At 40.6% G+C, this 13,978-nt stretch overlaps 1 protein-coding gene across 3 annotated transcripts in view; it reads right to left on the bottom strand.

The window, feature by feature from the left end:
* Window positions 1-13,978, bottom strand: part of BRCC3 (BRCA1/BRCA2-containing complex subunit 3) — a 61,704-nt gene that overhangs the window by 39,410 nt on the left and 8,316 nt on the right. For all 3 annotated transcript variants that reach the window (XM_043457639.1, XM_043457641.1, XM_043457640.1), the window contains 3 exons: window positions 12,771-12,858; window positions 3,484-3,572; window positions 1,885-1,940 (listed from right to left, as the gene is read on the bottom strand). In XM_043457639.1, coding sequence (XP_043313574.1) covers window positions 1,885-1,940; window positions 3,484-3,572; window positions 12,771-12,858 — 233 coding nt within the window. The remainder of the gene's footprint in view (window positions 1-1,884; window positions 1,941-3,483; window positions 3,573-12,770; window positions 12,859-13,978) is intronic.

The raw sequence follows: 13,978 nt of genomic DNA, 5'->3' as shown, positions 1-13,978 counted from the left end.
ATGAAGAATAAAAGTATTTTCAGGCAAGCACAGACTCAGGTTTAGCTCAAATGCACACTTTTCTTAGGAAGTTACTGAAGAGTCTTTAACAGCAAAATGACAGAGTGAACCAGAAAAATGACATGAAATCCAGACAACAACAGAACTAACTCAGGAGGATAATGAAGAAGAGTCCCAGGACATTAGCTGAGACCTGATTAGCAAAGGAAAAGGGAAGGCTTTAGGGAGTGATCCTAGGAAAAAGCAAAGATTCCAAAGATCTCCATAGTACGCTTAAGAATTTGGAGCTCAGGGAGGTGATAAAGGCACAGAAATAAGAGATAAAAAGCCATTCAGAACATCATGAAAAAGCAAAAAGCTATACAAGAAAGGAAATAGAATCACAGCATACTACTTTACAGTGCTTGGTTGTACATGGAATAATATTTACAGAAGCATGACAATATAAACATTTTGCTTCCTAATCTTAGAATCAACAAGCAGACAAAGCACAGAAAACGCAATTATGATCACAAACACAGAACCCAGATTTTTGCAACTGTGAAAGTATCAAGGTTTATGGTAAATCTGTCAGTAACAGTAGGGAGTCAAAAGATATTGTCTGTTATCTGCTGTTGATAGGATAATTAAAGCAGCAAACTACTTAAGGTTAGAAAAGTAACAACAGAAGAACAGAAAGGAGGAATATAACTACACTGGGCAGAACGGAGATGGGCCAGTATCAGTGGGCTAAATCCTCCTTTGTGAGAAGAAGAGCTAATATCTAAAATTAGTAAATCAAGAAAAAATATCAAAAGTATGTTATTTAGAGATATCAAAGGAAATATTAGAAGAACTAAAAACAAGATTTGGAGAAAGAAGTCATTCCTCCTGAGGAGTAAGACTATTGATCATAAAATGTGTACCATTCTGTATTTTTATTCACATACATCTATTACTGTGATGAAAACTGTAACCCTTGTGTATGATTCAACATTCCAAACCCATGTAAAAATACAATGAAGTCTTCCCACTTCCTCTCTGCTGCAGTGACTGATGTGTTTTTGTCCAGATATTCATGAATGGTATAGCATTCTATACATACTATTCTTGTACCCTGCCTTTTACTATTTAACAATGTATCTTGGAGATGTATATGTATCACTCCTGAGCTTCCTCCTATTTTTAATAGCCGAATATTATTCTATTATTTAGATATATCATAATTTATTTAATCAGTACTATACTGAGAGACACCTGTTCTTTTCCCCAGGTCTTTGCTCTTTCAAACAACGATATTATTAGAAATTGAGCAATACTGTAAGAAAAAAATCTGAAGCATTCTTTGCTTCTGTCTCCCAATGAGATATTGAATGTTGCTTTCATCCCTGCCTACTTGGTGCCTGCCATGGTGTATGGCATGCAGTAAATACTGTATTTGCTAATTTAGCTTGAACAAAATTTCAATGAGGGAAGTAAGCTAGGTAAACATTTCAATGAGATGCTGTACATCTAAAATCAAGTTTATGGCACAGGATACCCAAGAGCTTATACAAATCTATAAGACTGCATACTCAGTCTTTGTTTCACAATTCATCAGAGAAAGAAAATGTTAACAGTGCAACTCAGTTTAGAATAATACTAGAAAGGAAATCTGGGACAGGGCTGTAATGATGTAATTGCAATGTCCAGACTACTTATGTTAGCCTAGCTTTGTATATCCCCAGTATCCAAGATACTAAAGAGATGCTAACTCCTCACAGAGATGTTAGTAAGTATAAGTAGACTACAGAATTCTCCGCATCTTACTAATGAGAGAAATATTAATAAAATGAAACAAAACAATCAATTCCCTGGACTGGAGATTAACCCACCCATACATACATATATCTCTGTCATACTTACTCTGAGCTCTTTTGGGCCTGTATGGATTGAAAGCAAGTATAGAGTACCCGTCCAGTCTTAAAAAAAAAAAAAAAAGAAAAAAAAAAGAAAAAAAGAAATAAAAGTCACACAGAGGATTAGTATTGAAAAAAGTACAGCAACTTAGTAGACTGTAACCTAAAACTCAAATGCCCCTCTGGAACTGGAAGGTTAGAAGAGATTTCTAAAGATGGAATATGCATAAATCAGTTTCTGTAAGAAGGATAAAATACTCAGTCAACATGAAATGGCTACAATGAAACATCTGCTCATATGACAGCAGATAAATGGTCACCCAAGAAACTGAGAAACCCATTCAGACTCCTTTGTTGGAAACTGACAAACTGATTCTGTAACTATCTATAATGACAATAAATAAATTTATAATGACAAAGCCAGAAGCATTTCAATGAACTATGAAGTTCAAGATACTGAACTTCAATGTTTTCAGAAGAGTGATATTATGAAGACTATTCACTATGAACATAGATCCTGAGACTATAACTAATGTACTAAACAACAGAACACACTTGGTGAGCTGGCAAAATTCACACTTGCAGTGTGAAATTTTCTTTTCATTTGCAGTGACACATAGTAAAAGCTCTTGATCAGAACATAAAACTCAAACAGAGGCACTCTAAATAGAGAATGGCGTGCATGCTAAGTTGCTTCAGTCATGTCTGACTTTTTGCAACCCTGTGAACTATAGCCCGCCAGACTCCTCTGTCCATAGGATTCACCAGGTAAGAATACCAGAATGGGTTGCCATGTCTTTCTCCAGGGGATCTTCCCTGAGAATGGCAAGACTAGCCATTGATTGAGCTACTTAACTACTCTGAGCTTCAGTTTACTTATCCAGAAAATATGGATAATAGTAACCCTCAGAGGCTGTTGTCAGGGTCTGAGCATATTTATGTCAAACACATAATGACTAAGTGCCATACAATCCATGATAAATGGTGGCACTTGTTACTATGATTAGCCATCAAAAAATATACAGAATCTGGCCACTTCTCATTGACTCCACTCCTACTGCTGTAGTCAAATGTCCATTATCTCTTCCCCAGTTACTGCAGTTTCTCCTTAACTGGTTTCATGGAAGTCATGGATTCTGCATCCCCTCCTTCCCTGTGTCCCCACCAGCACCCCCTACCCCAGACATCACTGGTGGATGAGCACACGAGTTATCATCCAAACCAGGATACTTCCAAGAAGTAAAGGTGTGGCCTGAATAGGAGATTGGGGGCAGTGGGGTGAAACTGGGACTAATGGAGGCAAGCTGGGACAGATGGTCGTGTTGCAGCCACACTGACTTCCTCGATGTCCCCCCAAACATGCCATGCTCACCGCAGGGTCTTTTCACTGGCTCTTTCCCCTGCCTGGAATGCTCTTCCCCCAAGAAATCCTCAAGACTTGCTCCCTCACTATCTTCAGGTCCTGACTCAATGACCCTGCTCGTTGAAACCTTCCCTGGACACACTATGCAAATTCCCAAAGATCTTTCTCTATTCTGTGTGTGTGTGTTTATACCTGCACATGCCTACATGCCCACATCCACAGAGAGACACACACACACAATACCTTTGTATTTTTATCTTCTATGAAGCAGGAAAATATAAGTCCTACAAAGCCTTGATCCATCATCTGGTACATGGCTTGTGTGCGGACATCTGCAAAGAAACAAAGATAAAAATCCACTGTCAGTGAACTCTATCTCCCAGATGTGAAAATATAAAGATACCCAGGATTCAGATTCTAAAAGGACAATGGGGATATATTGGAATGACAATACTCTTGTCAAAGTATAAGTTTTTTCCTTCGTTAGGGAAATACTATGGCAATTAAATAATAAAATGTACTAACGATTCTAGGATGCCTAGCCCATGACTAGCCCTGCTATGAAACAGAGTGTAGAAAGAAGATGGAAAACTTCTATTAGCCCCAAAACACTTGATAATTTCTTGCAGGAGGACTCCAAAAGAAAATAAAAACGCACGGAAAGGAGACAAAAAAAGATTTCTGAGAATAAACTTTTGATGGACAGCTTCTAAAGAAGTGAATATATTAGACCTGATATTAAAGAATGGCAGTGTCGAACTATAACCTAGGAAACCATTGTACAGAAGTGACTGCTATATTTTAAATGGATAACCAATAAGGACCTACTCTATAGCACAGGGAACTCTGTTCAATGTTCTGTAGCAGCCTGGATGGGAGGGGAGTTTGGGGGAGAATGGATACATGTATATGGATGGCTGAGTCCCTCTGCTGTCCAAATGAAACTGTCACAACATTGTGAATCAGCTGTTGTTGCAGATGTTCAGTCACCCAGTCATGTCCGACTCTTTGCGAACCCATTGACTGAAGCATGCCAAGCTCTCTGTCCCTCACCACCTCTCAAAATTTGCCCAAGTTCATGTCCATTGCATCAGCAATGCTATCCAGCCATCTCATCTTAATCTTTCCCAGCCTCAGGGACTTTTCCAATGAGTCAGCTGTTCGCATCAGGTGACCAAATTCAGTATCAGCCCCATCCCAATTCCCAAGAAGGGTACTACTAAAGAATATGCTAACCGTCGGACAACCACACTCATCTCCCATGCTAGTAAGGTCATGCTTAAAATCTTGCATGCTAGGCTTCAACAATAAGTGAACCATGAACTTCCAGATGTTCAAGCTGGATTTAGAAAAGGCAGAGGAACCAGAGATTAAATTGCCAGCATTCGCTGGATTATAGAGAAAGCAAGGGAATTCCAAAAAAACATCTACCTCTGTTTCATCAACTACACCAAAGCCTTGGACTGTGTGGATCATAATAAACTGTGGAAAGCTCTTAGAGAGACGGGAATATTAGACCATCTTACCTGTCTCCCAAGAAACCTGTATGAGGGTCAAGAAGCAACATTTAGAATCCTGTATGGGACAACTGACTGGTTCAAGATTGAGAAGGAAGTACAACAGGGCTGTCTGCTGTCACCCTGTTTGTTTAACCTATATGCTGAGCACATCATGAGAAATGCCGGGCTGAATGAGTTACAAGCTGGAATCAAGACAGGCGGGAGAAACATCAACAACCTTAGATATGTGGATGATACCACTCTAATGGTAGAAAGCAAAGAGGAACTAAAGGGCCCCTTGATAAGGGTGAAAGGAGAGTGAAAGAGGTGACTTAAAACTAAATATTACACTAAGTTCCTGGCATCTAGCCCCATTGCTGCTGCTGCTGCTGCTAAGTCGTTTTAGTCATGTCCAACTCTTAGCGACCCCATGGACTGCAGCCTACCAGGCTCCTCTGTTCATGAGATTTTCCAGGCAAGAGTACTGGAGTGGGTTGCCATTGCCTTCTCCAGCCCCATTACTGCATGGCAAACAGAAGGGGATGGTGACTGCAGCCATGAAATCAAAGACACCTGTTTCTTGGCAACAAACCTAGACAGTGTGTTGAAAAGCAGAGACATTATTCTGCTGACAAAGGTCCATATAGTCAAGGCTATGACCTTCCCATATGGTATGATCACCTATATTATCAGCCTATGGTATAATGGTTCCAAATTGGTATATGGTTCCAAATCGGGAAAGGAGTACGTCAAGACTGTATATTGTCACCCTGCTTATTGAACTTATATGCAGAGTACATCATGAGAAACGCTGGGATGGATAAAGCACAAGCTGGAATCAAGACTGCCGGGAGAAATATCGATAACCTCAGATATGCAGATGACACCACCCTTATGGCAGAAAGTGAAGAAGAACTAAAGAGCCCCTTGATGAAAGTGAAAGAGGAGAGTGAAAAAGTTGGCTTAAAGCTCAACATTCAGAAAACTAAGATCATGGCATCTGGTCCCATCACTTCATAGCAAATAGATGGAGAAACAGTGGAAACAGTGACAAACTTTATTTTGGGGGGCTCCAAAATCACTGCAGATGGTGACTGCAGCCATGAAATTAAAAGACACTTACTGCTTGGAAGGAAAGCTATGACCAATCTAGACAGCATATTAAGAAGCAGAGACATTACTTTGCCAACAAAGGTCCATCTAGTCAGGGCTATTGTTTTTCCAGTGGTCATGTATGGATGTGAGAATTGGACTGTGAAGAAAGCTGAGCACCAAAGAATTGATGCTTTTGAACTGTGTTGTTGGAGAAGACTCTTGAGAGTTCCTTGGACTGCAAGGAGATCCAACCAGTCCATCCTAAAGGAGATCAGTCCTGAATATTCATTGGAAGGACTGATGCTGAAGCTGAAATTCCAGTACTTTGGCCACCTGATGTGAAGAGCTGACTCATTTGAAAAGACACTGATGCTGGGAAAGATTGAAGGCGGGAAGAGAAGGGGGCGACAGAGGATGAGATGGTTGGATGGCATCACTGACTCAATGGACACAAGTTTGAGTAACCTCCGGGAGTTGGTGATGGACAGGGAGGCCTGGAGTGCTGCGGTCTATGGGGTCGCAAAGAGTCAGACATAACTGAGCGACTGAACTGAACTGAACTGATGGTATAATCAGCTATACCCCAATACAAAATAAAAAGTTAAAAAAAAAAAAAAAGACTCACAGACTTAGAGAACAAACTTATAGTTTCCATGGCAAAGGACAGAGGGAAGGGATAGTTAAGGACTTTGGGATGGCCATGTCCGCACTGCTGTATTTTTTTTTTTTTCTTTTCTTTTTTTTTTATTTATTTTTTTTTGTCATACATTGATATGAATCAGCCATAGATTTACACGTATTCCCCATCCCGCACTGCTGTATTTAAAATGGATAATAACAAGGACCTACTGTATAGCACATGGATCTGCTCCATGTCATGTGGCAGCCTGGATGTGAGGGGGCTTTGAGGGAGAATGGATACATGTATATGTATGGCTGAGTCCCTTTGTGGTCCACCTGAAACTATCACACCATTGTATGTTAACTGCCTATACTTCAATACAAAATAAAAAAGTTTGTTTTTTTTTTTCTAAAAAAAAGTGACTACAGTAGAATTAAACACTACATTCCAGGGAATAGAAACAAAATCTCACTAAATAGTTATGCAATTTTTGAAAAGGAAATCATAAACACCAAATAACATTTGAAAGGATTAAAAATTACCAAACACTGAACAGATGCCAAGTTGAAAGGTCTGAAGCCTTCAGACCACAATTTATGGATACAAAAGATCCAGCAAAACGGTGCAGAGAGCATGGTTTCATCTGGTGCCTTATGCCAATTTACCTTGTTTTAGATGTTCTTAAAGATACTTTGCATTTATACCTTTTTATCTGGATCGGGACTTCTACCTACCATCTTCCTAAATAAAAAGGGAACTCCTGACATAGATGATTTATGGGCCTAAAGCCAGACTAGGTGCACATAACTTGCCTACCACATATATGCAACTCAACATGTCCAAAAGCACAGACTGGATTTCCTCCACAGGATCTATTCCAAATGCATCCCCTTCTCAATCAGCAGCAATTCCATCCTTCCAGGTGAGAGTGTTCATGGCCTCAGTAGAGAGGCCAGAAGTCCCCAAATGGCAGGAGGAAACAAACTTCTCATCCTGCGTTGTCATGGCAATGCCTGGTTCTGCCTAAACTTAACTCCATCTCGAACTTTGAGCTCTGCAATGCATTTTTCTCACGGAAGTGTCTTTCTGAAGCCATCATAAGGAACTATGTATTTGCTTGGAGATCAGCCTGTCTTCAAGATTCTTGGCAATTGTTTTACGGCCTGGGGATGAATCACCCTTCGTCAGTGTGATCTCAAGAAGCATGTTGTGGGTGAGGGGCCTGGTGCCGCTCTGTTTTGGTTTCCTTTCTCTGATTAGCAACTTGCTTGCTTATAGGTATATAGTTCAGTTCCATTCAGTTGCTCAGTCGTGTCTGACTTTGTGACCCCATGAACTGCAGCACGCCAGGCCTCCCTGTCCATCACCAACTCCCGGAGTTTACTCAAACTCATGTCCATTGAGTCAGTGATGCCATCCAGCCATCTCATCCTCTGTCGTCCCCTTCTCCTCCTGCCCTCAATCTTTCCCAGTATCAGGGTCTTTTCCAATGAGTCAGTTCTTCACATCAGATGGCCAAAGTAGTGGCATTTAAGCTTCAACATCAGTCCTTCCAACAAACATTCAGGACTGATCTCCTTTAGGATGGACTGGTTGGATGTCCTTGCAGTCCAAGGAACTCTCAAGAGTCTTCTCCAACAACACAGTTCAAAAGCATCAATTCTTTGGTGCTCAGTTTTCTTTATAGTCCAGCTATCACATCCATACATGACTACTGGAAAATAGGTATATAACTCCTTGCTAAAAAGTAGCGAGGAGGCACTCTTTCTGCCCCCTTTTGATGTCTGTGTCAGAAGCTTTCTCCATCTCTTTTAGACTTTAATAACACTATATTATACACAAAAAGCTCTGAGTGATCAAGCCTCATCACTGGCCCTGGATCAATTTCCTCTGGTCTGGGGGCCACGCATCTTGGCGTCAGTCACGGCTTGTGGCAGCAACCTTTCACAGGGTCCCCACCATCACCTCCCCGCCCTCACTTCCCACCAGTGTCCCCCTTGATCACTCAGCTCCAGCCACACTGGCGTTACTGCTTTTCATCATATATTCCAGCCATGCTCGTCCTCAGGGCCTGTGCAGTGACTATTCCTCTCTGCCTGGAATGCTCTTCCCCAAGATATTTGCACAGTCATTCTCACTTCCTGCAAGTTTTGGATCCCCCATTACTTCCTCCATGAGGTCTAACCATGCGCCTTAAAATATAGAAACTCTTTGCCCTTTACCTTGATGTACGTCTTTTCATCAGATACCTTAATTCCTTGTCAATTACAACCGAAAGGCCGAACCCAAAAGATATACTTTAGTCTAAAGGATGGCAGTCTATGAGAACTTCCTGCAACTGTGTTGTCCAGTTTTCTTTCAGCATCAGATGGTCTCAAGGCACAAAAGAATGCCCACTTCCCATTTCCTGGTGTGAAACAATCACATATATAATCTCTCATTCTCTTAAAAACCTTTATTCTGGGGCCTGTGGTCTCTGTTTCAGGCAAGTTGAGAGTAAATGACAAAAGATGAGAGATGATATGCACAATTTGTCTTTAGAATATGAGCCCTGAGTTAGCCATCCCATTATAATAAAATTTTGGTTCCGCCTTCACTTACTCTGGCTCTTGTCCTAACAGAGTTTCCATCTTAGTCGGTTTGCTAAGAAGAGCACAGAAATGTAATATCCAACAAAATAAAAATTGTTGATGATTCTGAGGAGTATTGACTTGTAATTTCTAGAAGAGAATGTTTGTTTAGGAAAATGTAAATGTTTTAAATGACTGGTTATAGAAAACTGCTTAATTAAAACCACAGCCTATATTTGTCACGGTAGGTTGATGGGATCCAGCAACTTTTGGTGATAAATTAACTAACAATGACATCACTCTAACAGTGTTTCATTTCTTACAAAACAACTGAGTAGGTATCAAAAATAAGAACATACCTACAGTCACACTTGTTCTCTTACTATGCACTTCCAAAGACAGGAAAGTGAATGTAAGAGTGACTTAAAAATAGTGCCAAGTCTCACGCAATTTACAAGATGCTACTGCTGCTGCTGCTAAGTCGCTTCAGTTGTGTCCAGCTCTGTGCGACTCCATAGACGGCGGCCCACCAGGCTCCCCCGTCCCTGGGATTCTCCAGGCAAGAACACTGGAGTGGGCTGCCATTTCCTTCTCCAATGCAGGAAAGTGAAAATTGAAAGTGAAGTCATTCAGTTGTGTCCAACTCTTAGCGACCCCATAGACTGCAGCCTACCAGGCTCCTCTGTCCATGGGATTTTCTAAGCAAGAGTACTGGAGTGGGTTGCTATTGCCTTCTCCAATTTACGATTTAGGCTGTGCTATTTCAATTGCTTGTCTTTTTCTTTTGGAAACCATGAGTAAGTAAGTGAAGTTGCTCAGTCATGTCCAACTCTTTGCGACCCCATGGACTATACAGTCCATGGAATTCTCCAGGCCAGAACACTGGAGTGGGTAGCCTTTCCCTTCTCCAGGGGAATCTTCCCAACCCAGGGATTGAACCCAGGTCTTCTGCATGGCAGGCAGATTCTTTACCAGCTGAGCCACCAGGGAAGCCCCTTGGAAACCATGCCCTTTAGGTAAAATTTGGGGAAGTTAGTTGCACAGGTATGATGTCACTCAACTATCTCTTTCCTGACCACCAAACTTAAGCTTCCTCTTCCATTTCCTGTTTTCATAAATAGCATTCCCACTTGATGGGACAAAGCAGACCCTGGGTAATCAGAGGCCCCCAATTCACAGAAACCTCTGTTCAGATACTGACTCTGCTACTTAGTAGCTGTCTTGTCTGGGATGAGGCCTTTCAGCTCAGAGTCTGGGCTTAGTTTCTTCCCTTAAGAGCCATGCAGCCCTCATGATTATCTGAAAAGTGTTTCAAGAAGTAGAGAGTGGTTGTAGAGTCACATGCTACATAATGTGGAGACTTAAGAATGTTTCCTAGATTTTCAACGTGAATGTCTCTGGTGACTCTGGCATGATCCACTTCAACAGTAATAGGCTAGGAGCCAGACTACAGTGAGGTGAGGAGTAGGCATGACAGCATTACAATTCTTGTTACACATATACACACCCCATTCTCACAGCCTTCTCTCTCTCTTCCTTTTCTTGAATGGAAAAAAAAAATGTCATTTACTCTTTTCATTCATTAACATAGCTAGGGATTCTTTCCCTATGAAATGTATGTACTGTACATACTTTAAGTCAACCTTTTTTTAAAATTCATCACTCATTTTTTTTCCAAGGCCTGCTAATACAGGGCCACTGTTTGACTCGATTCTGAAATGGCTGTTTGGAGATAAGCTGTATACAGCAATTTATCAGGGAGATCATTTTTTCTTTACTTCTACTCACAGTTCGACCACCACAAATCCTCTTTAGATGGCAGCTGAGAGACCTAATGGATTCTTCTTGTTAATCATTCAAATGGTGTCTGCCCTGCAACTTTAGATATTCAATTGTACTCTCTCTTTGTCCTTAAAAGAGTTTTGCTGATGAATACTGTGGCATCTTTTTTTGGTATTGTAATAAACATGGGACAAAAATGCCATATAGAGTCATCCCTCAGTATTTGCAGGGATTTGTTTCAGGACACTTAACTCCCAGGGCAGATACCAAAATCTGCAGAGGCTCAAGTCTCTTCAATAAAATGGTGCAATATTTGCATATAACCTAGGCACATCCTCCCATATACTTTAAATCATCTATTATTAATATAATACCTCCTGCTGCTGCTGCTAAGTCGCTTCAGTCGTGTCTGACTCTGTGCCACCCCACAGACGGCAGCCCACAAGGTTTCTTTGTCCCTGGGATTCTCCAGGCAAGAATACTGGAGTGGGTTGCCATTTCCTTCTAATATAACACCTGATACAATGTAAATAGTTGCAAATACTATAACAGTTGCCAGCATGCAGCAAATTCCAGGTGCTCAGTTCGATGAGCCAACAAAAAAATTAGAACGATGCCAGTAATTTCAATAATTGTAGGATATCAATATAAATTTATCAATTTTGATAAATGCACACTGTGACTATATAAGAGAATTCTTTGTATTTAAGAGAGTCACACCAAGAGTACCTAGGAGTAAAGGGGGATTGGGGTCTGCAACTTACTCTCACACACATGCATATACATACATGTATGTAGACAGAGTTATACAGCAAATGTTTTGAAATGTTAACATTTGGCAAATCTGGAGGAAGAGTATTCAGGAATTCTGTGTACTATTTTATCAACTTCAAGTCTGAAATTATGTCAAAATCAAAGTTAAAAATACCACTATTCTTGTTGCCACAGGTTCCAGCTTCCAACTTTTTCTCTTCCATCAAACAAAGTGTTTCGATCCACTCCCTGGAATTGTGGCAATAACAAACAGGGTGAGGAAAGATGAATTTAGAGCAGGTACATTTTAGAAAAGCTCTCCCAGGTGACTGAGAGGTAGTCTTCACCACATGAAGAACCATGACTCCTAATTTGGGGGAATTCATGTCACAGGGTAGATGAACACAGAAGTGTTCTAATCCACTGATGACTATGGCTAGGATGAGAACCTCACAGTGGAGAGACTACAGACCTAGGAGACAGATCTGGTTCAAACCTCAGCTCTGCTAACTCCTCACTGACGTGAGGGGGGAGACCTCTAACTCACAGGGTAGAGGAGAAAACATTCATTTCTGCAAGTCAAGTTATTCTACGTCTTTCCAAAGAGTCGGGTACAGACAAAAAGATGACCATGATTAGACAAAAGGGATAAAAATCAAAGGAGAGAAAACAATTTTGTTTAATTATACTAATTAGAGGGGTGAGAAGGTAGCTTCAGAGCACCAAGATATAGGATGATATATATGTCAAAGAGAAAAAGTAAACATCAAGTTTGTAAATACCCCCCTTTACATCTTTGATTCTTCCAAATGGGAGTGTACCAGACAGGCACATTCAACAATTTTCAGTTACAGTTTATTTATTATTAGCAATAAGACTCTATTTGGATATCAGCCAGTTGTCAGGTTTTAGTCCTGATTTCCTGAACAGTGTCAAAATGGAGCACTGAAATTTTATCTCTGTGAACAACAAATCAGTATGACATAAATCAGTACTTTTAAAACTGTAAAATGAAAAGAAGGACATCTGCTTAAAGAGAGGACTTCCCTGGTGGCTTGGATGGTAAAGAGTCTGCCTGTAATGCTGGAGACCAGGGTTCAAACCCTGGGTCGGGAAGATCCCCTGGAGAAACCATAAGCCGTGTAGCAGAGAAGGAAAAATGATATTCATTTCTAAAAACAATAAACACTGCAACCCTAGAATACTTACCAACATGTGAAGGCCAAACAGTTATATGGGGATGGGAGTGATACCAACCCACAACTCTCATGGGGCGACCCGTCAGTTCAGCCAACCTGTGTGTCTGTCAAGGTATTTTCAACTTGTGGAAACAAAATCTGTGATGCTAATAAGGGCTCAGAGAGCATCTTAAAGTTTCAAATAAACCCGTTACAATTTAATGTCAACAAAAATCTAAAAAGGTCAAAGGTCAATGCCAAAATATCCCACACTTTCCATCTAAAGATGAAGGTTTTTCTTTTTTAAAAAAAGCAGAATTGGTTTCCATTCTTGGATACAGTTATAGCCTCTTAATCCAGTTTAGCTAGTATTTGGATGTCACATGATTAACTTGAGTAATCCTCTATTCTCTCTCTAGTCCAACCTATCCTTATCCTCTTAAGAAGTGCAAAATTTTTAAAAAGTCATGGGGGGGCTTCCTTGGTGGCTCAGTGGTGAAGAATCTGGCTGCCAGTGCAGAGGATGCAGAACTGATCCCCGATCTCGGAAGATCACATATGCCATTTAGCAACTAAGCCCATGCGCCTTAACTATCTGAGGCTCTACCTTGAGATAAGAACTCAGCTGAAGAGAAAAAGCTGTCCCCTTCTGTTGCTGGTTCATTTTCCTGAAAATGACTTACGTTGAAACCCAACAGACTTGTCTACACAACTAAGTCTAAGACAACTTTTTAGGCAATCCCTGGTGGTCCGGTGGTTAGGGCTCCACGCTTGTACTGCACTACCATCAGTAAAAGGCTGAAAATAACCTCAACATCTGCATGAGGTCAGCCCAACCATCAAGGGCTGTGTTATGCAGGCTTAAGAGTGAGGTATCTCTGTATCGGTGGACAATTCTCTAGGTACACTGTTATGTACCATTACAGCTACCATATGTATTCAAAACTCTGTAAAAAAGAAAACATTCGTATATGTTTCTGTATGCAAATAATTCAACCATAAAGATACATGAAGACGTGATAGTCCTGGTTATGTCCAGGGAGGAATGGTTGGGGAACTAGGGCATGGAAGCTGGAGAGAAGTACTTATTTTATACACACTATTGTACCTTTTAAAAGTTTCTACCATGCATGTTTTCTAGTTTTCAAAGTTACTTTTCAATTGACTAGAAGATTAACTTATTCCAAAGGAATGATAAATTACTAAAACCACTGATGCAAATTTGATTTGTTATGGTTG

Source organism: Cervus canadensis, chromosome X (assembly GCF_019320065.1).
Source record: "Cervus canadensis isolate Bull #8, Minnesota chromosome X, ASM1932006v1, whole genome shotgun sequence".
NCBI lineage: Eukaryota > Metazoa > Chordata > Mammalia > Artiodactyla > Cervidae > Cervus > Cervus canadensis.
Note: the sequence above shows the minus strand (reverse complement) of the source record. Positions and strands in the feature narration are given on the sequence as shown.